We start from the raw sequence: 27,163 nt of genomic DNA, 5'->3' as shown, positions 1-27,163 counted from the left end.
TCAAGCGGCTGGATAAAAACATACAAAATGTGAATTTTCAATTAATTGGTTTTGATTTTTTTTTCCTCTTAGAGACTTTAAGTCTTGAGATGTTTTATAACCCAACCCTACATTAAAATTCTCCACATTTTTATCCCTGTGCTGTGTCCCTTTGTCTACATTTATGTCTGAGGCCGAGATTTAGTACATGCCACACTTTTCAGATTATTCTTCCACTTCATAATTTAATAAACTAATTAATTAGTTTTTAGCGTTTGCCAGATGTTATTTCTTATTAGTTAAATATTTTTAGGTTTTAATAGTAGTAATTTGAACTTATTCAAACTTTGGTTGATTTTTAGGTGCAGAATTCAGAAAGGTCAAAGTTTTGCATTGTGCCTGGACTAAACTCCAGTCACAACTTTTCCTGTCACCATTTTGGGGACTAGCTTCAGCGCTGCCAGAACGAGTACAGAGTGTCGTAATAAAATGATCTAAACTGCTTGTTTGGGGGGAAAGAAATCAGTTTTAAGTTTTTGTTATTTCTAGAGTTTTAGATCACCTTGGTGATTACATACGAAGTCGCTGTTAATGTTAAGGATGGTTAATTTTTAAAACTTTTTTTGAAGTTGGAGTATGAGAAGAAGAAGAAGTCTGACGGTAAGATGGTGAGGGCGGATCGGCAGCTGGTGTTGGACCTGCTCTTCTCTGCCTTTGAGAAGCACCAGTACTACAGCTTCAAGGACCTGGTGGACATCACCAAGCAGCCCGTGGTGAACAAACTACACTTACCATGATCACTGAAGGCACCAAAAAACACACACACACACCTGCCCACTTTCCACCTTGCATTGTTAAATTCGAACCAGCCGCCCACGGCATGACGTCTGTGGCTATTCACACAATCTGTTGTGGCGGAAATTTTAGGCTCGAGTGTGCACACACAGTGCGAATCGATACCGCGCTCTGGATTCATACCAGCTCTCAGAGAAAAAGCAACGTGTAGGTGCAGATGAGACCTGCAGGTCCTCCTCTCGCTCTGATTGCCTCTGATTGCATAACCATCGGCTGAGTAGGAGTCAAACGCCCTGATACACTCCACTCCAGCGTTTCCCTCCCAAAGCACTTGGCCAACACTCAAATTAACTGAACTAAAGTAACCGAAATGTCCATTATGAGAAGTTTTGAAGCACATCTCTAGTGATCGGCTATCGGAGCGGCTGAAGGTTTGGAAGCTCGACAGAGACACCTTGTGGTCACTCTGGGACATAACATCCCACAGATCATTCCTTGTCTTTAAAAATGTTTTGTATATTTGTCATGTAAAAAACGCTAAAAATGATTTGGTTCAGATTAGCATGTAGACAGAGTTGGCTAGTTACATTTATTTAAGCAGAACAGAATAGAAACAACCTTTATTATCCTGCAAAGAGAAATTCAGGTGTAAAGGTTCACACAAAAAAGTCTTTGAAATTGCAACAATAATAGTAATAATAATACTATTAATATCCTGTAACTTTTTGGGAAAAAATTGCCTTATTACTACACTGTGCTTTTTACTTCAGTAATTTTTTATGAATTATCGGTACACTTGAGTAAAATTTCTGGTCACTCTGCCCACTGTGAGAAACTTTACTGGATGAAAATAAACATTTTCTTTATTGAAAACAAAAAATATGTTTGAAAAAACTGAAACACACCAGACAAAGAAGCACTGCTGCATTTTTAGTAAAGTTACTCCAGTTTATTGAACTAAATTGATTTGGATAAATGTTTTTTTTTGCCTGATTTATGATTATTTACATGAATTACTTTCATTTTGAGTTTTACAATACTAGAAGTTCCACATAACTTTATACTTTGGTAATTTTTAAATATTAAAAATTTTTGATCAGTAACTCAGTACTTGAGTGGCTTTGTTTACCAAATACTTTTCACTCTTACTTTAGTAATTTCTTGGATGGCTACTTTTTATTTTTACTTGAGTAAAAACTGATTTTGCACCTAATCAGAAACCATTTGACCCTCCTGATCACTTGTAAATGAGCCACAGAGTAGTTTTCTGTCTGTGTCTAAACAGTTTTATCTCATAAAGCTGCAATGGAAACACTTTTTTCGCATCACATGATCAAAACGCAGAAGACAAAGATGACAGGAAGTAGCTGGAGAATCATGTTTTTATCATGTGACAAACTTTTTAATTGCGTTTTTTTAACAGAAACACCAAAATTTCAAAATTGTGTTTTTTCTTTCAACATAAGACAACATTTGGAGACAAAGATTTGTGCACATTTGTATTGGAAAAGCAGTGAATGACTGTTTCTCCTACGTTTTTTAGACTGGGGCATGATTCTGTTGTTTTTGACATTTTCTTATCTCAACTAAACAAGTGATGTGATTCGAGGACTGGCAGTCATTTTGAACCAAAACATGCAGTTAACCATCAGGGCTAAATTGGGTTAAATAGCTGTTTTATTGTTTGATCTGAAAAATTTAAGTGTGACCAAAAAGCAAAAACAGAAGGAATCTAAATTGTTGTTTTTTTTAACACTGTACATTTCTCCACACAGCTTTGTTTCTCTGTTGATGCTGCATTTTATTGGAGTTTCTCCTGTGCATTGCAGACATATCTTAAAGAAATCATGAGGGAAATCGGGGTATGCAATCGCAAGGGAGTGCACAAAAGCACCTGGGAGCTGAAGCCAGAGTACCGTCACCACCAACCGAGTGAGGAAGAGGAGCAGAAAAGCCCCAGCTCCATCTGAGACATCTCACCTCAGAAAATGCTATATTTTGTTTACAATCGGTGGAAAATCATGTATAATGTTCAGCATGATGAATATAAGTTGTGGGATTGAGTCCATTTTGCTTTCAGTAATGTTGCCATGTTTTCAGTTCTCTGGATTAAAACTGTTAGAAAACAGTGTCTGTCTCTCCTGAACTTGTCCGTTCAGCAGGTATTTTTCACAGTAGACAAAGCACAGTTGGAGCCAACAACAACAATCTGTTCCAGCTGTTACCACAAAGCTGCGCTGCAATTAGTCATTTAATTACCCACACCTTTGTTTGACACGTGAAAATGTCCTCCTGTGATTCGAGCCCCACTAAAACTGATGAATTAGTTGGCGCCAGGCAGCCACCCTGCGCGGCTGATAAACTGGAAACACATTAGAGGAAATCAAAGATGGCTGAAACCCTGCGGGGTGTCGCGGTTCATCTGTCTGGTTGTATTACAACGGAAACGGCTTTAAAAGATTTTCACGCTCAATTACACGAGGCTGAAAAACCCGTAGCAGCAGCTGAGGCAGGCCAAACCCGACAAGATTTTCTGGATCAGCAGCGTCGCCTGTTTAGGGTGAGATTACTTTAACTTACTGCGTTCACACTGCAGCCCGAAGTGACCCAACTTTGATTCTTTTTTTACCCTTAATGCGACCTGTATCTGATCGTTTCATGACGGTCTGAACAACACAGGTCGGATTCTTTAAGAATGTGACCCAGATCACTTGGATATCCGATACTTATCCGATTCAAATGCGACCCAAGATTGCATGAACGTCACTGATACTCGACAGACGTCACTTTTCTGCGATTAAGTTAAAGTGCAACTCTACATGATATCTATGTATATGTCTATGGGTCGGACAACAACTTCACGTTCTTAAGCTAGGAACCGTTAGCACCCATGTTTACTTCCGCTCACTAGCGGAACAAGTCAGCCGGGCCAGGGGGCGGGGCCAATCACCGGGCCCCTAACCAATCACCGGGCCCCTTACGTGGAGTGAAACTGAAACTGTTGAGGGGGGAGCGGGGTATTTAACATTAAATACACCCTTCTCAACAGGCGAGGGCGCACTTTCTGTCTATAATCGCATATTTCAATGACTTGAAACCATTCCTCCCTCCCTGGCACCTCCAGGCCCGGGCCCCCATCCGGCCCGGTTTGGGGGGCAGCAGACCCCCCATAGCTCCGCGCCTGCTTCCGCTAATAATGAGCACTACTTCTTTATGGCGGTTGGCAAAACACTAAGAACGCTGACGTTATTGCGCCCTCTACTGCGCATGCGGGACACCTTCAGGTCGTTTGCAGTTCGCACTGGAGATCACATTCGAGTCGCATATATTTAGAAGTGCGAACGACCTCGGCAAAAACAAACAAATTCTGATTTGACAAAAAAATCGGAATTGGGTCACTTCAGGCTGCAGTGTGAACATAGCCCTATAAGTTTATAGATTAAGCTATTAGCTTAGTCCGTCTTTACTGTCACTGGTGGAAAAAAAAAAAAAAACGTTTAAAATAACCATAGTCTGGTGGTCCGCCAGGCTAATAAATCACTGACCTCTGTCTATATATCTAGTCTAGGAACTCTGGCTATATTTCTAAGCAGTCTTTGGGCTGCTCAGTCTGAATCACCTGTTACACCTGTGGCACTGGCCAAAAAGAAAAAGAGGGAAATGTGAAGTCTGGTCCTGGTTCTCACAGCAACTGAAACACTTATCAGTGAAAAATCACCTTATGAGGCGTCACCTGTAACAAATCCCTCACTTTTCCGGTACAGCAGGATCTTTGGATGAAGTCTTTCCCTTTTCACACAGGCGTGTTAAATTTTTTTAAATGTTTTTTTCTGTTGGCGTTTTCCAGAAAAACCTTGTAAAAATGTACAACTCTGTTTTGGCAATACATCTTCATGGTAGTTTAACTGCTTTAGAAGCAACACTTTAAAAATCTGTTTTGAGAAATAAACTGTATTTCAAGAGTTTTAGGTTTTCTGGCTCTGACTTCCTCTTGATCTTTTTTTTATCGGTAAGATAAAAAAATGTGATTAAATCACTGCGTTGTACTGATGACTCAGGATTAAAGCAGGGTACAAATATAAACCTGTTATATCAGCACTGAAATTATATAAACATGCAAAACAGAAAATTATTTAAAAATATAAATAGCTGGCTTTACTTTTTCTAGCAAAAGTAGATAAAACTAAAAATATGGAGTGACTTTTTACAGCTATCCTTTAAATTAATCACTGAACCAATCATTTCTGCAATCATTTTTTATTGATATGCAATTTTAGAAAAAATTAAATGTTTATTGTAAACACTTGAAGCATATCATTGTAGTTTAAACTACATTTGTTTACCTTTGTCCTTGCCAGATGGGATTTTATATGAATCTTTTGAGTGATGAGAATCAAACATGCAGGATTTGCAGAAAACTTGGTAAAAGCAGCAAGAAGTTTTTTTTGTCACAGCCAATACCTTAAATGTTTCCCCCCCCAAGAAAACAAAAGAAAAACTTAAAGTAGAGGTACTTTTTATTTTCAAATTGAACCTGAAGTCTTTGCATTGGAGATGGACTCGTTTAACACAACCAGAAACCCAAGCATGATGAAGGCCGTGGATGTCAAACTTGATGCTAAAACAGAAAAAACTGCTTTGCAGCCAGTCGGAGCTTCACTTTCTGTCCTGCCGTTTCATTTTCAACATGAGCGCTGGCCCAAAAGGAAAACAAAAAAAAAAAATACTGCAAAAAAGAAAGTTAAAAACTGTATTTGGTGACCAAATGGCAATAGATTCCCCACAGTTTTAGTGGTGCTGCGGGCCACAGTGAGGACAGGACGAGGATCCGTTCAGACATGATGTAGAGTAACGCTCCTGCAGTCTGCATTTGGGGGCTTTTTGGGGAGCAGCAGTCAATTACACAGCAGATGATGTTCCAGGTAGTTACTGTGGACAGAAACAGAAAATTAAGAGTTATTTCTGTTGCTATGGAGTCGATTGTTAAAGGGGCAGCACTTTGGCTTTGTGCTATAAAATGGCACCATGCTAACTTCAGTTGTTCAATAGTAACTAGTTACTTGAGTAGCTTTTTGGAAAATATTTACTTTTAGGGAGTTTTTTTCTATTCTACTCTTGAGTACAATTTTTGGGTTCTCTGCCAAACTGTGTATCAAATAACATTTAACAGTGATTTAACTCCTCAAATTGTCTTTAAAAACTTCTTCCCTTAATATGGCTGTTTTAGTAAAGTTTTTATAAGCGTTGGACTGAGAAGTAGCTTGTATGCGTTTGCTAATTGCTGCTGGCTAGTCTGAAGGAGTTGAGGGAGGCGGAGCTATGTCCACCCAGGCGGTTTGGACAGCTGAATGGTTGCCATGGAGATTACAGGATTTTTCAATCAAAGCAACACATAACATGACGTAAAGCTCAAACGTTTTACATGGTGCTGCCCCTTTAAATAAGTTTTCGTCGTCACACGAAGTACGTACGCATTTCTCAACCAGCAGGCCGTCTTTGAAGAAAAGCATGTACGGCGTGACGCCGTCCTCGCGGTAGTCCAGCAGGCCCACCATGCCCTCCGGGTTCATGGACTCCCCTGTGAAAAACTGAAAAGAAAACGTGCGTCAGGAAAACAAGATTCTGCAAACAAAGCGACAAAATGAGTTGTTTCGTCAACATGGAGCTACCTGATAGTTCTTGATGTTGCCGAGGATCTTCTTGACTTCTGGCTGGACCTCAGCCATGAAGCTCTCCACTCTGTCAGGGTTGGTTTCCTGCAGCTTGGCCTTCACCCTGCGCACACAAACGGCAACATCAGCAATCTACAGAGTTTTTAGGCCTCAAAGGCAGACAGAAGATGAGGAAAAACATGCAAAATAAGAAGAAATCTTCATTTTACATTTTTCATCATAATTTTTTATTTTTCTGTCTTAATTCATAAAATGCAAGTTAAAATAATTTATTTAAATGTTATTTCTGATGCTCATTTTCTGATTGGCTGCCAGTCAAACTCATCAAGCTGCTTTGCTCCTCAAGCTAGCATAACTAGCAATAAATAGAAACGGTTCTGCAGCAACAAACAAAAAACAAATGAAGCGTCCAGTAGCCCCACTGTGGAGGCAAAAAAGCATTTAGTGATGCGATTCATATAAAATATTACATATTTTATTATCATAAGGGGGATTTTGTTGAAAAGTTATGTTGGTAAAGTCAGAATTTAATATAATAAAATTTTCCACTGCAGTGGCCATCTAAAAGCAGAAGGTATGACAGCCTCTGACCTGCAGGTGGCAGTATTTCTTACTTTTACTCCACCACTGCCTCAGCTTTACTAGATTTCCAGTTGGTCTGTAGTTAATGTGGCAAGTACCAAAAATCTCACATTCATAGAAAAGTGGAAATATTGCAGGATTCCTCGTAAATAGTTCTAAATTAGCTCTACAGAGTCAGTTATTTTGATCTCAGAATAATCATGAAAACCTGGACGTTCTACAACATTTAATTTGAGGAAGAACTTACCGAATACACAGATGTTCATTAATATTTTAACAGTTTCTTAACGGGTTTTATCAACACATTCTTCCACAACCGGCCCTTTAAGAACGCTGATGAAGCCCAGAATGGAAATGAGTTCAACACTCCTGCTCTAAACCAACATTTTAATCTCAGTTCAGGTGATTCACAAACAACTCACGCCTTGACGTATTCCTTGATGTAGGCCATGTACTGCTTCTTGTCGAAGCCGGTCTCCTGCAGCTTGTGGTTGAGGACGATGTCGACGCCGGAGACGGTGGCCGACTCGTTGCCTTCGCACACCTCCTCAGCAGAGGCGTTGGCTGAAATCAAAGCGTCGTCAAACCCTTCTGTCCTGGTCACCGTCTGGGAGGAAGAGGAGGAAGACAAGCAGCGGCTGCATCATTTTCACAGATTACGTCGCTTCTTGGTGGCTGAAATTTGGGTTTGGGTCGTCACCATCCCCAGATCAACTCTACCACAGAATATTAGAGCCAGGCTACATTTAAAAAACTAATTTTTATCCTTAATTATGATTATTATAATGCGAGAATAAAGCGATTATTATCAGAATTAAGTCATAAAATTCTAAGAATTAAGTAAATTTATGAGAACTCTGACTTAAAAACGAATAAAAAATTAAAAATAGGAATGCTGAGCATCACATTCCTACATATAGGGAAATATTTCATCTTTTACACATTAGCATCAAATTAGCAGCAGCTGCACGACTTTCAAATGATTCTACAAACTACTAAAGCGTTTTAGAAGAGCAAACCAAGAACAGAGCTGCTTACATCAGACCTTAATGACTAAATAAACGTCTCATTTTTCTTGTAATAGAGACATTTTTCTGATAAATTTACATCTTTATCCTGAAATCAACAACAATTCTCATATCCAGACACCCTCATACAGCTCAGATAGGATGACTGAAATATACAAATATTCATCTGTAATTTCTCTTTTTGAATCAATTAAAAAGGAAGAATAAAATTAAAATTGGATCTGGTGTGAAAGAAAAATATCTGAGATTTTATTTTATTTCATTTCTGGTGTTTAACGTCTCAAATCCATAAAAATAATCAAACTGCCCTTATTTTCACAATTTCACATCAATTCGAATCCAACAAAGAAAATTATTAAAAACAGAAAATCTGCATAATAATGAACTGCTATAAACTGTTACGAGTTTCTTCACTTCATATGCAAATTGTATTTTAGATTCTGGCTTTTAATTAGCAACATTTAGTTTCTTCAGACCTCAGTTTAAAACCAGCTGGCTAAACTAAAGTCAGATCATCAGAAAGACATTATACACTAAAATGAGCCGTTGACTACAAAATGATACCACATCGTCGTGAGCGATTTTCCAGCAGTTTTTCTGCTTTAAGGGTTTTTATACTGGAGACGGTTAAATGGTTCTTAGATCCTACACTGAGGTTTCAAGTGAATTAGGTGTTAAAAAGTAAACTCAACTTGTTTTTTAATCATTTTTGAGTGGAAAACAACAGACTGTTGAACGCGACTTTGTCTCGCGCTGCGTTAGTTTCCGGACAAAAAGGAACTATTTCAAATCTTTATCCAATTAAAATAACTTACATTTCCTCACACTTTTATTACCCTTTTAAAGTGATCACACTTCCTACACCTAAACAAGATAAAAACCAAGACATCTGTCGTTTTGCTCATCAGATCAACGTAGATATAAAAGACTAACATCCACCGATACCAATGTGGATGTAAATAAATGATGTTTTGATCTAAACTCTTCTTTTTTTAGCGTCTGCATTACGTTTGGTGTCTTCGAACCTCTTGGCGAGTCTGGTAAAGGGCAAAAAGAGTGAATTAATAAAAATGTCCCAACAGTTAACAGGTGAGGGGAGTTTGTATTTTTTAACAATTTAAAGAATAGACGGACAATCCGATTTTGCAGAATTTCTTCAAGTATAACTGGACAACTTCAAAACCGTATGCAAAAATCCTTATTGTAAAGTTTTATTCAAGATAGTCATACACCTGAAACTGCATACCAGCCCTGTTGCTAGTAAACTCTTTAAATGCGCATTCTACCAGCTGTAGAACTGGTTTCAGACTGCAGAGGAGCAGAAAGTCTCACCCCGCCCCTGAAACACTGCTGCGAAAAGTAAAATCCCAATAAAAGTGGGTCAAACATGAAGAACCATCAATAAAGTGAGTTTTTTCATAACCGCAGCAGTTATTTGCTGCTAAGAGAAAAAGGAGTTTAAAATCAGTTATAATTAATCAACTAGATTAAATTCTGAACTCACCTTCCCTTCAACTTCATAGAAGATTCCGCTTTCGGTTTCTTTTACTTTGAAGGTATCTGAAAACATCTCATCATCTGTTGGGAGAAAGGGGGAATAAAGAGAGACGAAACTTAAAACAAAGCCAACAGACGAACAGCTGGGTGCGCCATCCGCTAAAAGGGAACGACGTTCCCTGCTTGTGAAATAAATCAATTACGCGATCTAAGTCATGCTTTGTAGTACAACCCCAATGTAAGAGTCATAAAATGCTCCGATGGCTAACAGCAGCAGCAGCTACTTGCGGCAGAAAGGCCACATCATTCACTGAAACTAACCCCAATTACAACAACCAAAGCAGCCGTTCTGCTAAAACTTAGCCACCTAACTGCTTCCGATAACGTTTTATACACTTATAACTTTATAACATCACATATAGAGGTGTAGTTAAAGCAATAATATAAACTTACGAGCCAAAATGGGTGGGTAACCCTCTGATTTACCGGTAATTTTTTTTTCTCCGTTACCGCTAACTTCTCAATCACGATACACACGAGTTAGCCGGCTATTTGAGCTAACTCAAACCACACACTGGAAACTAAATTAAACTCTAACGGCCGCAACAGCGACTAACAACGTAAAATACATCTTCGACGGCGACTACTTACTGCTGATGATGCACTTGTAGATGATCATTTTGCGGCTTGGGTGTTAAAATCTTCAGAGACAGAGAGCAGGCCAACCGCTCCTACAGCACGGCAGAGGAAAAAGACCGATCAGGCCGCGAGCCGCTGCATTTACATCCTGCTGATGTCACCGTGACTCAACCGATGCTCCGCGCTCTGCTGCCCCCCTTGGAGTGGTGGCTAACAGCGGTACTACAACGGTGTTCCCCGAGTAATTTATCAAAAAACCCGCATCGATATGATTTTAAATGTCCAAATCTGACATTTAAAAATTTAAAGTTCCAACACAGAACGGTTAACTTCATAAAAAGTAGTAGAACCACTAAAAAAAAGTATTCTGACTTTTTTTCTCTCAAACTAACAACATCCAAGGGAAAACACAACTGATTTTTGACACTATTTTATATATTTTTTACAAGTACAGCTTTCAAAAAACACAACTAAAAGTGTAGTTAAAGCCCTAATATGATCCCATTATCTAAAAATGATGGGTAATTTACAAATTTCGAAATCTTAAATTTCCATGTTCCAAAACAAAATGGTTAACTTACAGAAGACAGTTAAGGCCAGTGGGGAAAAATACTTTAATCTCAGAATTCTGACATTTTCTCAAGCTAGTCCCATAAACAACCTCCAAGGGAACGACTCTGGTAAAACGTCCCCAAAACAAACAGTTTTTGACACCATTTTAAATATTTATTCAACTACAGCTTTCCAACATCACAACTAAAGGTGTTGTTAAAGCTTTAATTTGAACTAATGAGTCAAAAGAGTGTGAATTTTCACATTTCCAAAACGAAAAGGTTAACTTACAGGAGACAATTAGGGCCACTGAAAAGTTAAAATTCTAATATTTTCTTCAAATCCCTAAAACATCTCTAAGGGAACCATTCTGGAAAAGCTTAGCCAACCAATGTTTTTTTTTTTACACCATTTTCTATATTTATATTTAATTACAACTTTCCAAACTCAACTAAATGTGTAGGTAAAGCACTATTGTGAGTCAATTAGCCAATAATGTGAGTAATTTACAAAGTTAGAAAAGTTGAATTTCAAATTCCCAAGACAATTTTTCTTTTGCATGTCAGATTAAAGCTAATCTGACATGCAAACTATAATTGTAATAGAGAGGAAAAGTTGTGGCTAACTTCAGCTTAAACATTTAAAAGTTTACATACCCCATCAAGTCCTTCAGATTTTGTCAAGATTAGTTTATGAATTTTTGATTTTGTGATAGAAAACACTGTAATGGAAAACAGTCATCAAAATGTTTTCGCTGATGAAAATCAGCAATTATCCCAAAATTATAATTATATATAAACATGAGAACCACGCATTACGTGTAAAGCAAATTTATTTCTCAATTATCAGCAAATTATTCCAGTACAACAAGCAATTTTTCTTGGTAATCTCTCAATCTGTACAGACGCTGAATCCCCAAACCAATCAGTTTAAGATTGAGATTATTTCAACTGGTGAAAGTCCAATTATCTGCACTGTGAATACATTTGACTGAAAGAAAAACAAACAGGGAAATGTTCGTCTGTGGTGGAGGAAACAAACCAAACAAAGCTGAAGTATGTTTTAATAATCCCTCAAAAAAATAAAAAAGTAGGACAACACATAGAAATAAACAAAAACAATACGAAGTGTTCCATTTACAATTATACACGCATGAAAAATAAACATCTGAAAAATGACTAAAATGCAGTGATGCAGTGATGTTGCTTCGAAAGCCTCCCACCAAAGTGACTCCACTGAGGTTCCCAGATCGTCCAGGAAGTGCATTGGACCTTGCAGTTTTCCCAGCTTCTAGTCGACTTCATTCCAACTCAGACCAGGCCGACGGTCTGGACCTTCCCTCCCGAGCAGCTACAGCTGTCCGCACTCCGTGATGACCAGCTTCTTGGCGGGAGCCCCGCCCTTTGTGCCCAGCTCTCCCATCTTCTGCACCACGCTCATCCCGTCCCGGACGTAGCCGAACACCACGTGTTTGAAGTCCAAATGTTCCGCTTTCTTCAGCGTTATGAAGAACTGCGAGTTGTTGGTGTCACGCCCACGGTTCGCCATCGACAGGATGCCCGGCCCCGTGTGCCGGACGTCGAAGTTTTCATCCTCGAACGCGGCGCCATAGATGGATTTGCCGCCGGTGCCGTCACCTTTGGTGATGTCGCCTCCCTGATACGGCAGGAAGCAGAAGATTGGTCAAGCATGTGAATATGAACAAAAAAAATATAGCACATCTGCATCTTTTTCATTTGGAAAATAAAGTGATTGAAAAATTAAAATAAATAATTTAAAGTTTGAAATTGAAAATTGAACACTTTATTTTAAGCCATATCACCCAGCCCTAATGCATATATAAATATTTTTTAGGTAATTTGACCGACGTGAAGCTAAACTCTCTCACTTAAGGAGTTCTACATGGAACCTTTATTATCTTAAATGCAAAATGTATAGGTTTTTTGTACAGTTTTGGCTTTATTACTGCTCTAAATGTGTTGTCCTTTCAGAAAACAGCCTTTTTGTTGAGTCTGTATACTCCAGTTAATGATTAATCAATTACTAAATTAGTTGATTATTTCAATAACTGACTAATCACGATAAATTCAGTTAGTCCTCTCAGCCTTAGGTCATACTATCAGCGAATTAAACAACTTCTTCAAGCTGTAATTCTTTCACCTGACACATGAAGTCCGGTATGACCCGATGGAAGACGGAGTTCTGCAGGCCGAAGCCTTTCTCTCCGGTGCACAGCGCTCTGAAGTTCTCCGCCGTTTTGGGGACGATGTGAGAGAAAAGCTCGATGGTGATGGAGCCCAGCGGCTCGCCGTCGGCTGCCACCCTGAGGAATACCAGCGGGTTCGTGTCTCTGGAGTGTTCCTGCACTCTGGACAGCGCCGAGACATCACCGGTTTGGCCGATGCGGCTCTGACATTCGCAGAAGGTCTTCCTGAACGACTCTGCTAACTCTGAGGTTTTGAACTTGGCTGCCAGCTGCTCCACCACACCTTCACCGTCTGAAGGAGGAAGCAAAACTTTTAGGAAGACGGCAACAAAACCAACACTTTCCCTTTATTAGATACACAATGTATATTGGTATTCATATTCATTGAACCTTTTCACATTTTGTAATCGGGCTGCAGCTGACGATTATTTTAGTAATCAAAAAAACAAGAGGCACATTTAGCAAATTTCTCATTTAACCACTTAAGCTTATTTTATGTAAAAAATGTTTTTCTAAAGAAAAACATTTTACTGTTTAAAATGAAAAACAATCACATTCCTTTAGCGTACGGTACGCTTAAGTTTTTAATTATTCAACTGTACATCTTTGAAAAGCAAAAGTAGAGCCTTCTGCACAACCAACAAGAATGCAGAGTGGTTTCTGAATGGAAAACAAAGAACGTCTTTTCCAGTACACATACAGCAGCAAAACCAGCTGACCAATCCTGCTGGAGCTCTGCTGAGGTTGCTAGGTAACGGGCAGAACTCTGCTGAGGTTGCTAGGTAACGGGCAGAACTCTGCTGAGGTTGCTACTTGAGGGGAAGTGCCCTTTTATTTGTGACCTTACATTCAGGAGGTTTTCCAAACAACATCAACTTAATGCCAAAAACTGGCTGGGTTTTTGGTTTTTAAAACCTTGGACTGTTTCTAGAAACATTAGAAACCCAAATTGAAGCACAAAAACTTGCAAAATGTGAACTTTGAATCATAGTTTCCCCATTTAAATATTTGTACCCGAGTAGTCGGTGGCGGTCCAGACGAGTGCGTTGGCGGAGGTGTTCATGGGTTTCAGCTCCAAGGTCTCTGAGATGGTGTGGTTGGCACAAACTCTCAGCACCTGGTCTCTTCGCATCAGGATCCGGTAGAAGTGTTTGGTCGGGTGGAAGAGGATCTTGAGGTCTCCGATGCCGCGCTCCTTCCACTGGCCGAGGTCGCGGTCCCATCGGTACAGCTTGGCTCGCTCTTTAAACAAGATTTCTTCATCTTCCTCGCCAGATTTCGTCTCCACCTTAAGAGAGTAAAAAACGTTTAGAGGAGAGGAAGGGCTGGCGTTAAATCGAGCTTTTTGATGAATTGAAATTTTGTTTTTTGTATATTTAGTTTTGAGAAAATCTGGATTTTTGTTCCCCAACCAAAGGAATTTTTGAGTTTCCTTAGTTTGACAAGCGTGTTTTACAAGTTTCTATTTACTTACACTCTGAGTTCAGATCATCTCAGGGACAGAACATTCAGAGCAAACTAATATTTCTTATTTTTAATTATGAGAATAAGGTAATTATAGTACAAGAGAACAGTTGTACGACAATGGAGAATAAAGTAGTAATTTTACGAGAATTTCTGATCTGGAATGAAAAAAGGAGGATATTTTAATCTCAATTCATATCCTGGAGCTCTGAGATCTTAAATATTTTAACCATAAAAATGAGGAGCGTATTTGAAGGTACCTCCGGTAGAGAAACGATGGGCTCAAAGTAGATATCCACGTTGTTGGAGGCCTCCTCTTCATCACTTCCCTCATCGGCGGCCGTGCGTTTGGCCTCAGTAGGAGCTGCAGCTCCAAACACAGTTGCTCCGGCATTCGCCCAGGAGAAATTGGCATCTGATTGAGGACAGAGCGTCAGGCATAATTAAATTATTTCAGAACAGTGGAAAAGAGAAGCTTGGCAAAGGTTCTGCTAGAACAAACCTTGAGATCCAAATGCGAATCCGTCTGTGTTTTTGGCGAGGTCAGCAAACGAAAACCCACCGAGTGAGTTGAAGCCAAAGGAGGAAGAATCTGAGAGGGAAATAAACGTGATTTTTAATTCAATTATTCTGATTCTGACCAGAAAAATGTTGGTGAAACTCAGATTATAAAGTCTGTACCCGGAGCAGCTGTGGTGTCGGCTCTGGACTCTGGTTCTGGGCTCTTTTTAGTGGACAGGTCGATAGGAGAGCTGCTGCTGCTGCTGGGAGTTTCATTCTGAGTGTCTGTGGGTTTTTCTCCTGGCTGATCGTCTGGAGTGGGTCTGCAGTCTGCAGGTTCTGCTCTGCTGGTCGACGGGCCCGAGGCCAAGGCCTGCGAGGGTTCTGCAGGATCGGTGGAGACCGGCTCACCTCTGTTTAACTGGGCAACCTGGAGAAAGTTTCATTATTTAATGACGTTCTGATCAGCGTGTTACTATAAAAGCAGTAGGCAAAAAAAAAACAAAAAAAAAAACGAAAGGCTGAGAAACAGACGGCAGATTTAAAGTTGACCACAGACAGTATTAATAAAACTATCCATTAATAAAACTACCCATTAATAAACCTTAAATATTATAATTTTCTCTGTGTTTGATGAATACTTATAAATATTTAACATTTTTTCCATGTTAATGTAATTTGGCAATATACAAATAAAACAGATTTAATTTGACTGAAAAAATAAGACCAAGACCTTAAAATGAAATAAAAACAATAATAATAAGCTGTTTTTTGGTGTTTAGAAAAGGACCTGCGTCAAAAATCTCCCAAATGTCAAGTTAGATGTTCATTAATTTTTTGCACAAAATGATTCTTAGATGAGATTTTACTCTGCTCAGTTCTGTCTATTTTGATCTGTTTTAGGGCCTTCTGTCACTTTAAATCCAGATAATCTGCTGCTGGGCACGCCCCCCAACTCAATCTTTACACTCGCACGTGAAAATGGCTGCAAACAGATGTGCCATTATACAACCGTACATCTTTGAAAAGCAAAAGCTGAGCCTCCTGCACAACCAACAAGACTGCAGCCAGTAGTTTCTGGATGGTATGTCAATAACTAAACACTTGTCTTTTCCATGCCATTGTGCAGCGGTAAAACCAGCTGAGAAAATGTGCTGGAGCTCTGCTTGGGTTGCTAGGTAACAAGTTGCAGGTTGCTAGGTAACGGAGACCTGCCAATGGAAAGCGACTCGACAGTCGCAAGGTTTTTGAAACAGCTCATTTTCAGGACACCAAAAAACATTAAACATTTGGGTGTTTAAGCTTTTGGGTCATCTTTAGAAGCAATTGAGACCCAAAAGCAAATATAAAAACTCATAAAATGTGAATTTTGCATAATAGGTCCCCTTAAAGATTGTCAGAAGGGAGGAAAGCAGGTGAAAATTTGGATAAAACTCTATGTGACCCATTACCAGGTCTTGTTGGGCTTTGCGTAGCTCCGTCTCAAAGTCTTCAGGCTCCTCGCTGTCCGGGTCGCTGTCTGTGGCGCTCAGGCCGCAGAAGAACGTCGGGGGAAGCTGGAGGCTCTTCGCCCGCTCCTCTTCCTCTGGTGTTGGTTTCTTCTCCCAAACAAACTGGCAGTCTGGCTCTGAGAGCAGCACAGAGGTTCAGTGTGACGGAGAATTACTCAAATGTGTTTTAGTTGCTGTTATGACGGTAGTGCGATAAAGTTTGAGCAGCTTACCCTCAGCACAGACTGCTGCTGCTGCTGCTGCTGCTTCAGGGGGATCTGGGTAGAGCTTTCCATTCAAAGCTCTTACAGCCGACTCAAAGTCCTCATCTAACCATAAAAAAGAAATTCAGTAAAAATCTCCTATTTTTAAGTTTAGGTAGCATATTAAATTTTAGCTCACAATTCTGCTTTCCGTTAATTTACCAGGTATTAACACCAATAATGCTGTAAAAATAAGCTGAATAATACAAAACCATGAGGAAAAATAAAGATGGACTTAATTTCTAAATCTGCTGGTCAAGCATAAACAGTCTCCTTAAATACAACACCAGCAGAAAAATATTTGGTACAGATTTATACAAGCAAGTGTAGTGGATTATGACAAATTGGCAAACTGCAGCAGCATATCTTTATACAAACAGATGGAAATTCACCAATTAAAAATCCTAATTTGTTCAGATTGACTTGCTAATCCAGGCGAAATTAACTGCAGATTGTGATCAACTTCTGACATATTTCAACGTGGATGATTTTTTTTTTTATAATTTTAAAGCTTTTTTTCACCTGTGTTAGAAAAGTGTCCAGTATGTTTCAGACAAAACAGTAACCTGCTTGTATTGGTGTATGAATTAATAATATAATTTTGATCTTAAATCATCACATTCAATAAATGCTCCTCATTGCAAACATTCTTTAAATCCATCAGATTGTGAAAACGACTCCACTGACTTTCTGGCAGATTTGGTTTAGGATTATGCTGTATTAGATTCTCATAAAACTTTATATTGATTTGGATGCAAGCTTGGACTTATTGTGACGCTTAAAATTTTAAATCATCTATTTAAATTTTAACCACAACAACCTTTACAACCCAAAGAGATATTTTTGGTAAACTTGTCTAGAGCCACAAATGTCACATTATCTTTTGGAAAAAGAAAGAAAAAAAAATTTAAATGGTAAATTTGTTGTATATTTTTTGTAAAATTTTACATTTATTTTTAAGTTTTAAATGGAGAAAAGCAAAACTTTTTAATGAGTGTGAGCACATTTTCCTCTATTAGATGTTGATATTTGTGGAAAATGATGCTTTTCCCTCAATAGATTTGCTTGATGTTTAGTAGAGTTGTACAGGATGCATCACAATCAAGGTGGAGAAAGTAGTTTTGCGCTTTTCATAAATCAGATCTCACCGTCAGGTTCGTCATCGCTGGTGTAGCCTGGCTCGTTCTTATAGCAGAAGAAGGTGAGAGGCAGCAGGAGCTTCCTGGCTAAAGCCGCCTGCTCGGCTGTGGGCTCTCTGACGAAAACGATCTCCACATCGGAGTAGTCATCCGAACCCGAGCTGGACGCCTCCGCCGCCGCCTGAGGAGAGCCTATGATACAGATACAGCAGCAGTGAACATTAAGCTACTTCAAGGACTCATTAGTCACATTTATTTACTGTAGCTTTCAGTGCAAGCGTTAGATCCACACAGTCACGTAAAATAACATGCACAACAATGAAACGCATGCATGTGATTTACTGCAGTGAGAAACTACCTGTGGTAGTTCGATGACATTAAACTACGCAAACATTTGAGCTTTACCCCTAATTAGCTTCTGCTGATGTGCACATCATCTGCAAATGCCTCGCCAGGCAGCAAATTACATTTCATGCTGCTGCTGCAGATCCAGCACTAAAAATGGCTCTGTGAAAAATGTCACAGTGCGTGTCTCCCTGAAGGAACATCCTGTGTCTTCAGATCACCTTTCAGGAAACATTTTACTTTTACTGCCTCCTGCTGCGCTTCAACACTGCACTTCATGCACATTTACAGGACAATAACTGCGTTTTCGTTGACCACATAATGACACAAACTGGAATTATGAAAATAAATTTGCTTAAATGGAAACATGCCAATTTTGAAATAAAAACAAAAAAGTTTTTTGCTAAGTTGTTGTGCCAGAATTAGGCGGTATTTTGAATGCATCAAAATTAGCGTATTTCGTAAAACTGTATTGGAAATAATTTTTTTTTCCCCCATAACAAGTCGTGATCAACAGCCGGATCTTACTACTGGCAGAAAACACGAAGACGACGACAGAAAGTGGTGGTAGAATAATGGCACAGAGTGTTTTTAATGACTTATTCACATGTGACTTTAATTGTGCTTCTTATTGCGAATTTTTATTTTATTTTATTTTTTTTACATTAGCAGAATATTAAAGTTTCGATCTCATTTGTAATGAAAACAAAGCTAGTTATGAACAGATTTTTTTTTAAATAAAGGCATTTTTATATAAAATTCAGTCAGTTTTACCAAAACTGCATGCATAGAATCTGTGACAAATCGAAATAATTTGGGTTAAAATAAAGAAAAAACAGCTGTTTACAGTGCCTATAAGGTAAAAAATGTCATTACTTTTACAGCTTGTTTGTGAACAAAACTGCAATGGAAATCAACAGCCAGATGTTACTACTGGCAGAAAACACAAAGATGACAACAGGAAGTAGCAGTGCCATGTTTTTAATGATGAGTTGTTACAAATATTTAGTATTTTATCTTAAGTTTGCTGTGCTCTTATGTTTTTGACGTGTGAAGTTGATTTAATCGTGCTGTATATCACCATTGTTCTGTGAGTACATCAGTTCCTGCATTGCATCTACAGGAGGAAACAAAGGAACTGGACTCTGCACTCACACTCTGCACTACTCAGCCTGGAGGTGCAACAAGACTGTGACTCAAGATAAAACAACAGAAGAAACAGTAACACTATGTAATTAACTCAAGGTAACAGAATAAGCTATGCAACTAGGGACCACCCAAAGGAAATGAAAAGAGAGGGTACGGCAGAACGTGCTTTAGAGCGGTAGGAGATAACTAATGCATGTCTCTGTCCATTCTCCTTGCAAGTAAATTAAAACTCTCTTGTCTTTCTCCTTTTTGTGCACTGTTTGATGCGTCTTATTGCAAAATTGTGGTTATTTGACTTTAGCAGACTATTAAAGCTTTGTAGTGGAAACACAACTAGCTATGCACAGCTTCTTTAAAAAATAAAGGCTTTTTTATATTAAATTCCTTCACTTTTAGTAAAACTGCATGCATAGGATCTGTGAAGAATCCAAATAATTTGGGGTAAAATAAAGGAAAAAAATCAGCTATTTACTTTTGTATATACAGTGCCTATAAGGTAAAAAATGTCATTAGTTTTACAGCTTGTTTTGAACAAGATGCTTACATCGGGATGCTGGGCAGTTGCTAAGTTAGACACCAAGGACTGAACTTCAACACACGACATGCAACATGTTAGCTTCAGTCTGTTTGGTCTGTCCACTCCGTGCAAACAGGTTATTGTTTGTTGAAGTCGGGGCCAGCCAGGTGACAGCTGAGGGGTTTTAACACACACTGCAATAGTTGGAGTACCTGGGCTTTCAAATTGGACGGTGGATGTGCTGGTCCAAAAGGCCATTGGGTTATCTTTGAAAAGCCTAAAATCCAGCCCTAAAGGATGACGGGTTGTTGTTGGTGAAGAGACACTAAATATGAGGCTGCCATGTTCAGAAAACAATGCCAAGATCGTTCAAATGGGAGAAAGTGTGTGACAACCGAGTCTTAACCAAATCCCTGAGCGCTCCTCTTAATAATTAAAATTCATCATCAGCGTGAAACTCACCGTATTGTTTGGCTTTTTAGGATTTATTTCAAAAGCAAGTATCAAGTGCACAAACTTATATTTATTGTTGATTTTCTTCAAATAATGATATGTAGGAAACTACACACTTTGTATATCAAACAATAAACATCTGGCATAATTATTGGCCAATTATTCAACCACTCTTCTTATGAGGAATAGAAAAGTTAGAGATTTTAAGCTAAATATGTCCAATACACCTGATTGGAGACATGCAACTGTGTTCAGGTTCTAGCTTAAGTTGGATAATGTTGAAATCATCTTACAATATTTCCATTATATTTGCACTATTGGTAACAACATAGACCCCCAGAATGATGCATATGCCACCATGTTTGACAGTTGGTTTAGTTTTCTTAGGCTTTAAAGTTTCACCTGGATTCCTCAGCTCAGGTTATGCTTCATATGACCAAAAACATTCTCTCCAAATTTCAGCTGTGTCTTAAGGTTCTGATTTTGGAGTAGTGCTTCTTTCTTGGTTAGAAAGAATTCAAATTTGTGCACCCAATTCTTGTCACCAAAAGCCCCAAAACAATACTGTGTTCATGTGAATGAGTGAATGTAATCTAAACAGGAGCGTGTATGCAGGATATTTTAATTCTGACTACTTTGGTTTTGTTCGCACACATTAATGCCAGTGGCGGCTGGTGGATAAACTTCTGTTAATAGATTCCCTTCCCTGTCCAGAATAAAAGACTCAAATGAGCTGCAATGTTCATTACTGATCAACAGCAAAGAACAAATTATAGTAGCTTATGAAAAGAAAAAGTAAAATAAAGCATAAAGACCACAGACCAATAAGGTAGCTAAAACTAACATGCAGAGGAACAGAAGCTGTAGCTTACCAGCTGTCTGTAAAATCCTCTGCATTGTGGTAAAGTGGGGAATTCTTTCCAACTTTATCACCATGGCAACCCAAAACATTCCGGCATCTTCACTAGCAAGAGCAAAATTCTGAGACCCAATCAGCTATTCTGATTGGCTAAATGTTTATTCCTTTCCCTAGCAACCACATGTGATTGGCTATTTAGCTTCACCTCTGGAAAGCTAGTCAGTAGTGCCCCCAAAAAGGAGCCTGTTGGGGAAAACTCACTATAAATTCACTAAAATTCAATGTTGACTACATTTAAATAAACACCATTAAGGAACACAGGGTAATACAAATTTTAAAAATGCTTACAGATCATTTTTAATACTTAGATTTTTTTTTCTCCTCCACAACCAGCCGCCACTGATTAATACATCTAAAACATAACACTTGTCTTATTACATTTTAAAAAGCAGCACTGGCAGAAAAAAGTGAGCCGAACCTTCTGAGAACCATGAACAGACTTTGGTGATGGATCAAGTGTCAACTTGGACCAACCAATGAGAAGCAAAAGGGACATTAAAATAAAACATAACATTTTTTTTTTTTTACCTGTATGCATTTTGAATGCTGGCGCAGGAATCGTAGGCTTGACTGAGCTTTCACCATCTTTGGCCGTCAACCCCGACACAGATGCAGATGCTTGGGACTCTGACTTAGGAGAGCCAAAAATCTTCTGAACAGAATCAGAGCCGAACACAAACTTCGGTGGAGACACCACAGTCTTCAGGGGATTGACAGGACTCTGAGACCCAGCTGCAGTCGACCTGGCGGCCGGAGAAGTGGCTGTTCGTTCCCGTGTCGTCTCTTCCAGAACAGCAATAGCTGCTTGCCCACAAAGAGATGTAGTTGTGCTTTCAGATGTTGCTGATGGTCCACTTTCTGATGGTGCTGAGAGTCTTGGCGTCACAGGAGTCATGAGTTCGGATTTTTCCTGCGCTGCCTTGGCCTCTTCAAAGACCTGTTTGAATGTATTTGCAGTCTCTTGCATCTTAAACCTCACAGCCAGCTGCTCAACTTTGCCCTCTCCCTCTTCGGCAAAGTCCAAGGCACTCCAGACCCAGGCCTTTTCTGCCCCCTTCATGAGCTCCAGCCTCATGGCGGATGAGATCCAGTGATTGGCACAGAGCTTGAGCACCTGATCTCTCCTCATTATTAACCTCACACGTTTGGTCTCAAAACTCTGCAGGATCTTGAGGTCTCCAATGCCCCTCTCCTTCCACTGCTTCACCTCTTTGTCATAGCGGTACAGTTTGGCTCTGTGGCTGAAGACCACCAGCTCATTTTCCTCTCCAGTAGAAGTCTCAACCAAGTCAGGCAAAGGTACAACGGGTTCAAAGTACTGTCCGTCTCGCTCTTCGTCTTGAGTTGTATCCTGCTCCTCGTCTGTACCCTCTGAGGCCCTGCTCAGGTTGAGCTTCGCAGGAGACTTGGATGGGCTGATGCCGGGTTGGAAACTGAAGCTGAACCCACTTGTGGATTCTCCGAAGCGGAAGAGGTTCTTCCTCAGGGGGCTGCTCGAAACAGGGGTGGTGTAGACCGATGAGTCAGCAGTGTCATCCAAAGCTTCTTCCCGTAGGTCGTAGTTATCCCACTCCAAGGTGGGGCCTGTTGTTTCCCCATGAGGCCTGACCCCTAAACTGGAAAGTTCGCTCGCGGCAGTAATGTCTCCCTGCACTTCGTCGTCTTGGATTTTCGTCTTCTCATCAGTCAAAAACGATTTCAAGTCTTTTAAACCGGACTTCATCTCCTCTGCTTTCTTGATGAGGTGAGCCGTTCGGCCAGTGTCCATCAGCTTGTGGGGCGTTTGCAAAGGGATATCCAAAAGAAGTCTCTGACATTCCTCAAACTTCTCTTTGAACTCGTCTGCTAGCTCCGTCGTTTTAAATTTGGCGGCCAGCTGTTCGAGTTTAGCATCTCCATCAGAGAAGTCGTTGGCCATCCATATCCAGGCTTTGTCTGAACCAGCCAGCGGCTTAAGGTTCATGGTGGTGGTGATCCAGTGGTTGGCGCAAACCTTCAGAACTTGATCCCTTCTCATCAGCACTCTCAGCCGGCCATTTGTGTTATTTTTAAGGAACTTCAGGGTTCCTACACCCCGTTCCTTCCACTGACTGGTGCCAGAGTCGAATCGGAAGAGTTTGACGCGCTGGGAGTAGAGGACCTGCTCATCTTCCTCACCAGTCACTAGGTCCACTTTGTCAGGCATCTGGACCACTGGTTCAAACTGGATGTCGTCGTGTTCTTCCGTTTTATACATGCCGTCGTCTTCCAGTTCGTTTGAGGCCTCTGCCTTGGTAGGGGTCGTCTGTGGCGATGCGAATACCTGCGCTCCTGCTCCGGAGAAACCTTTGAAGTTGGGATCTTTCTGGCCAAACTGGAAGGTTCCTTCGGAGGACTTGGCCAAGTCTGCAAAACTAAACGCATCGGCTTTTCCAGCAATTAAAGGATTTTGATCTTTTTCCGTTTGGTCTACGGCAGGCGTAGACACATTTTCTTTCTCCTTGTGTTTGTCAGCCATGTTTTTGAGGATACTGGAAGCGGACCCTGTTGAAGTTTGATTATTAGATGAGGCCGAATCTGTTGCAGAATCCTGAACGCCAAACTTGAAGCCACCAGCTGGGATGGGCATTGAAAAAGAGAATCCAGAGGAGGTTGTGGTGGCTGGCGCAGCCTGAGGAGTTTCAAACTTGAATGCAGATGCTGAAGCTTTGTCTTTATTTTGTCCAAACTGAAATGCACCACTGCTTCCAAAAGTAAATGCAGGTCCAGCAGCCTGGTTGGATGAACTCGTGGTTCCAAAGTTGAAACTGAAAGACGAGGCAGAAGCAGCAGATGTGACTGTGCTTTTAGCATTAGGGTTTGAGGTTTTACAGGCCACACATTCATTGGAAGAGGCCTTATTTCTCACAAGACAAGCCTCACAGTCCCATTCTCCTTCCTTCTTGCCAAACATGGCCTCTAAAGAAGGATTTGGATTTGGAGACTGGCAAGAAACACACTGAGCTGCTGACCCTTCATTTCTGACCAAACAGGCGTTGCAGTCCCACTGTCCGTCTTTCTTGGCAAAATCTGCCAGAAACCCTGATACCGCAGGTGCAGCTGGTACTGCTGGAGCCACAGCGGATGATTGAGCTGCTGGAGCCACAGTGGATGATTGAGCTGCTGGAGCCACAGTGGATGATTGAGCTGCTGGAGCCACAGTGGCTGGTTTTGAAGCTGGGTTTGGAGTTTGACAGGAAACACATTTGCTTGCAGAGGCTTCATTTCTCACTTCACAAACATCACAGTCCCACTGTCCTGGCTTTTTGCTGAAGCGTGCAGCAAATCCAGCATCGACTGCAGATACAGAGGACTGTGCAGCAGGAGCTTCTGGTGCTGGAGCAGTTTGTGCTGCCTCGTCTTTTTTGACTGCAGTTTTAGGAGTTTTACAAGAAGCACAACTGTCTGTTGATGCTTCATTCTTTGCAGAACACTTGCCACAGTCCCACTGCTCTGGCTTTGTGGGAATTTGTGAACCAAAGCTGAAACCAAATGGACCAGCCGGTTTGTCGGTAGGTTTTGAGGAGCTCATCCCGAATGTAAAAGAGGAGGGAACTGAAGTTCCAAAAGCACCAAATCCTGTAAATGTTGAGGTTGAACCACTGGGCTTTGATGAATCTGTACCAAACTTGAAGCTAAATGGGCTGGTTTTGGCTCCAGTAGTAGCCTGAAGTTCTGGTTTAGATGAAGACTGTGGATTGGGAGTGTTGCATGCTGCACACTGCGCAGCCGTTGCTTTATTTCGTACATCACACACGGCGCAGTCCCACTCGCCTTCTTTAAGAGCGAACCGAGAAGCCAGTAAACCCAAGTCTTTGGGGGTTTCCTCTTTCTTCTCTTGCTGTTTTTCTGGTGATTTGCTCGTCACCTGCTGGGCTTCCTCAAACTTGGTTTTGAAAAGAGCCGCCTCATCCACAGTTTTGAAGCGAATGGCCAGCTGTTCAGGTTTAGGCTCTTCATCCGCATAGTCGATGGCGTTCCACACCCAGGATTTGTCCGAGCCAGCGTTGGGTTTCAGCAGCATGTCTGCAGTGATGTAGTGATTTGCACAGATCTTAAGGACCTGCTCTCTTCTCATCAGGAGGCGGACCTTCCCTTTAGTGTTGTGTTTCAGGATTTTAATATTTCCGATTCCTCGTTCTTTCCATTCTTTTGTCTCCGTGTCGAATCGGTACAGCTTTGCCCTGTTGCAGAACATTTCCTCCTCCTCTTCTTCACCTGTTTTCACATCCACCTTATCAGGGAGAGGGACGATCGGTTCAAAGTGAGGACCGTCTTCGTCCTCCTCAACGTGTGTGCTCTCGTCGCTCTCTGCGGCTTTCTCCAGCTCTGGCGTCTTGCCGATGCCAAACGCCGTTGCTTCACCAAACTTAAACGGTTGCTCCGGCTTCCCAAAGAAACTTCTAGCTGGCGCGTTTGGAGTGGAATCTGCAAACGAGAAGCTGCTTATGTTTTTATTTCCGAAGGTGAAGATGTTCTGGTGGCCTGAGGGCTGCTCGTGGGCCGACGGCTTCTCTGGAAACGAGTCGGGCTTTGGGGGGAGGTCTGAAGTGAGGAGGTCGAGCAAACTTTCACTTTGCTTGGTTTGGGGCGAACAGAAACTTAAATCTCTCTCAGAGGATTTGGGAAAACCATTGAATTTAAAAGCAGGTGAGGTTGTAGCCAGGCCAACTGCCCCTGCGCCGAAATTTGGCACTCTGGGTACGTCAGCTGCAGCTTGCTGGCTGAAGGAAAGCTTCCCAAAGTCCACAGGCTTCCCCTCAACGCCCTTCGGCGGCTGAACGGGGGCGACAGACGGCTTGGTGAAGTAGCCAGGCTCAGGCAGAGTGGGGTTAATAGTCTGCGGGGCGACATTCTGCCCATGAAATTCTTCACTGTATGGAGAGAGAAGGCCTGTGGCTTGAGATTCAAACCGAAGGGGGGAACCGAAGACTTGTTCCTGCGGAGGGTAGATGCAGGACGGGGCGGTCTGCAGCGGAGGCGTGTGTGTGGGCGGCTGGTAGGCATACATGTGCTGCTGGGGGGGCATACGGTTCACCCCATACATTGGACCCTGTGTGAAAAGATTAAATAATAATGATCACTCAACAGGTGGGAGAAGTTTATTTCTATATATAAATGGATGTTAAATGATGATAATCACCTTGGTGGGGGTGACGTTTGCCGCTGTCCGCAGTAAATACTGGGAGTTGTAGGCAGGAGACTGGTTGTAATTAACAGAAAGGCCTGTGGTGGAAACTAAGAGAGAGAAACAGTTTAATAAACTGATGGAAATATGCTTTTTTAAAAACAATTATTTAAAATACCTTGGCAAAATATTGATAGGCTCCCAAGTATTTTATCCTTGAACCTTTTCATATTTTGTTGCATTACAACCACAAACAAATGTATTTTAATGAGAGTTTATAACTGTGAAGTTTATGTGGTTAGGATGTGACAGAATGTGAAGCGGTTCCAGGACTGAATAGCTTCTGAAAGCAGCGTGGACCACTGACCAGTTAGTGGGGCTCCGTGGTAGGACTGGACCGGGGTGAACGGCTCCTGCAAACTCTCGTTTCTGTAGGCGTCTCCATACATCTTATGGTGAGGCGAGCCGGAGTTCACTGACGCGTTGTGTTTGAGATCATGAACCTCATTCTAGGGGAAAAAGGTAAACGCAGTGATGCAAATCATTGGTGTAGAGCAGATGTTTTAAACTAACTAAATCCATTTGCATTTCTGCAAAAATCTAGTGAATTTATTTTTGCATTCTGGAGTGGAAGAAGTTGAAAAAGTTGAGATAATTACCTTGAGGGCTTCTACTTGCTGACATAACATCTGAAGGAGACTTTTCTGGTCTTCAACCCAATGAGGTGGTGTCTTTGGTGAAATCTGAACAAAAAAAAAAAAAAAAAAAAAAAAAAAAATGAAAAAAACTAAAAAAAACTTATTTCCACAAAAAACAAGGCTTATAAA

At 40.8% G+C, this 27,163-nt stretch overlaps 3 protein-coding genes across 6 annotated transcripts in view; 1 reads left to right on the top strand and 2 right to left on the bottom strand.

The window, feature by feature from the left end:
- LOC106950291 (general transcription factor IIF subunit 2-like) overlaps positions 1–4,909 on the top strand; it is a 59,676-nt gene extending 54,767 nt beyond the window's left edge. For 2 of the 3 annotated variants that reach the window (XM_015037045.1, XM_015037044.1), the window contains exons 8-9: positions 609–752; positions 2,604–2,903. In XM_015037045.1, coding sequence (XP_014892531.1) covers positions 609–752; positions 2,604–2,744 — 285 coding nt within the window. In that variant the 3' untranslated portion in view covers positions 2,745–2,903. Of the gene's footprint in view, positions 1–608; positions 753–2,603; positions 2,904–4,899 lie in introns of those variants that run through there. The other variant, XM_015037046.1, reaches the window with a different exon arrangement.
- Positions 4,910–5,273: 364 nt separating this feature from the next.
- tpt1 (tumor protein, translationally-controlled 1) lies at positions 5,274–10,327 on the bottom strand. The gene is made up of 6 exons (XM_015037047.1): positions 10,205–10,327; positions 9,561–9,634; positions 7,451–7,635; positions 6,444–6,549; positions 6,246–6,362; positions 5,274–5,703 (listed from the first exon to the last, which is right to left on the bottom strand). The coding sequence occupies exons 1-6, from the start codon at positions 10,230–10,232 to the stop codon at positions 5,701–5,703; spliced, it is 513 nt and encodes a 170-aa protein (XP_014892533.1). The 5' UTR covers positions 10,233–10,327; the 3' UTR covers positions 5,274–5,700.
- A 1,231-nt stretch (positions 10,328–11,558) lies between these two features.
- The window catches only part of ranbp2 (RAN binding protein 2), a 37,012-nt gene continuing 21,407 nt past the window's right edge, over positions 11,559–27,163 (bottom strand). Inside the window, exons 17-30 of one of the 2 annotated variants that reach the window (XM_015037041.1) lie at positions 26,996–27,079; positions 26,704–26,845; positions 26,352–26,446; positions 21,719–26,261; positions 20,031–20,108; positions 17,817–17,999; positions 16,639–16,734; positions 16,367–16,542; positions 15,096–15,345; positions 14,917–15,006; positions 14,675–14,829; positions 13,965–14,238; positions 12,905–13,242; positions 11,559–12,400 (exon numbers count right to left, since the gene is read on the bottom strand). In XM_015037041.1, coding sequence (XP_014892527.1) covers positions 12,095–12,400; positions 12,905–13,242; positions 13,965–14,238; positions 14,675–14,829; positions 14,917–15,006; positions 15,096–15,345; positions 16,367–16,542; positions 16,639–16,734; positions 17,817–17,999; positions 20,031–20,108; positions 21,719–26,261; positions 26,352–26,446; positions 26,704–26,845; positions 26,996–27,079 — 6,810 coding nt within the window. In that variant the 3' untranslated portion in view covers positions 11,559–12,094. The remainder of the gene's footprint in view (positions 12,401–12,904; positions 13,243–13,964; positions 14,239–14,674; positions 14,830–14,916; positions 15,007–15,095; positions 15,346–16,366; positions 16,543–16,638; positions 16,735–17,816; positions 18,000–20,030; positions 20,109–21,718; positions 26,262–26,351; positions 26,447–26,703; positions 26,846–26,995; positions 27,080–27,163) is intronic. The other variant, XM_015037042.1, reaches the window with a different exon arrangement.

This window comes from Poecilia latipinna, unplaced genomic scaffold, assembly GCF_001443285.1.
Source record: "Poecilia latipinna isolate Pla-1442-1.1 unplaced genomic scaffold, P_latipinna-1.0 Scaffold390, whole genome shotgun sequence".
Taxonomy (NCBI): domain Eukaryota; kingdom Metazoa; phylum Chordata; class Actinopteri; order Cyprinodontiformes; family Poeciliidae; genus Poecilia; species Poecilia latipinna.
The sequence above is the reverse complement of the archived record's forward strand: the minus strand, read 5'-3'. Positions and strand labels throughout refer to the sequence as shown.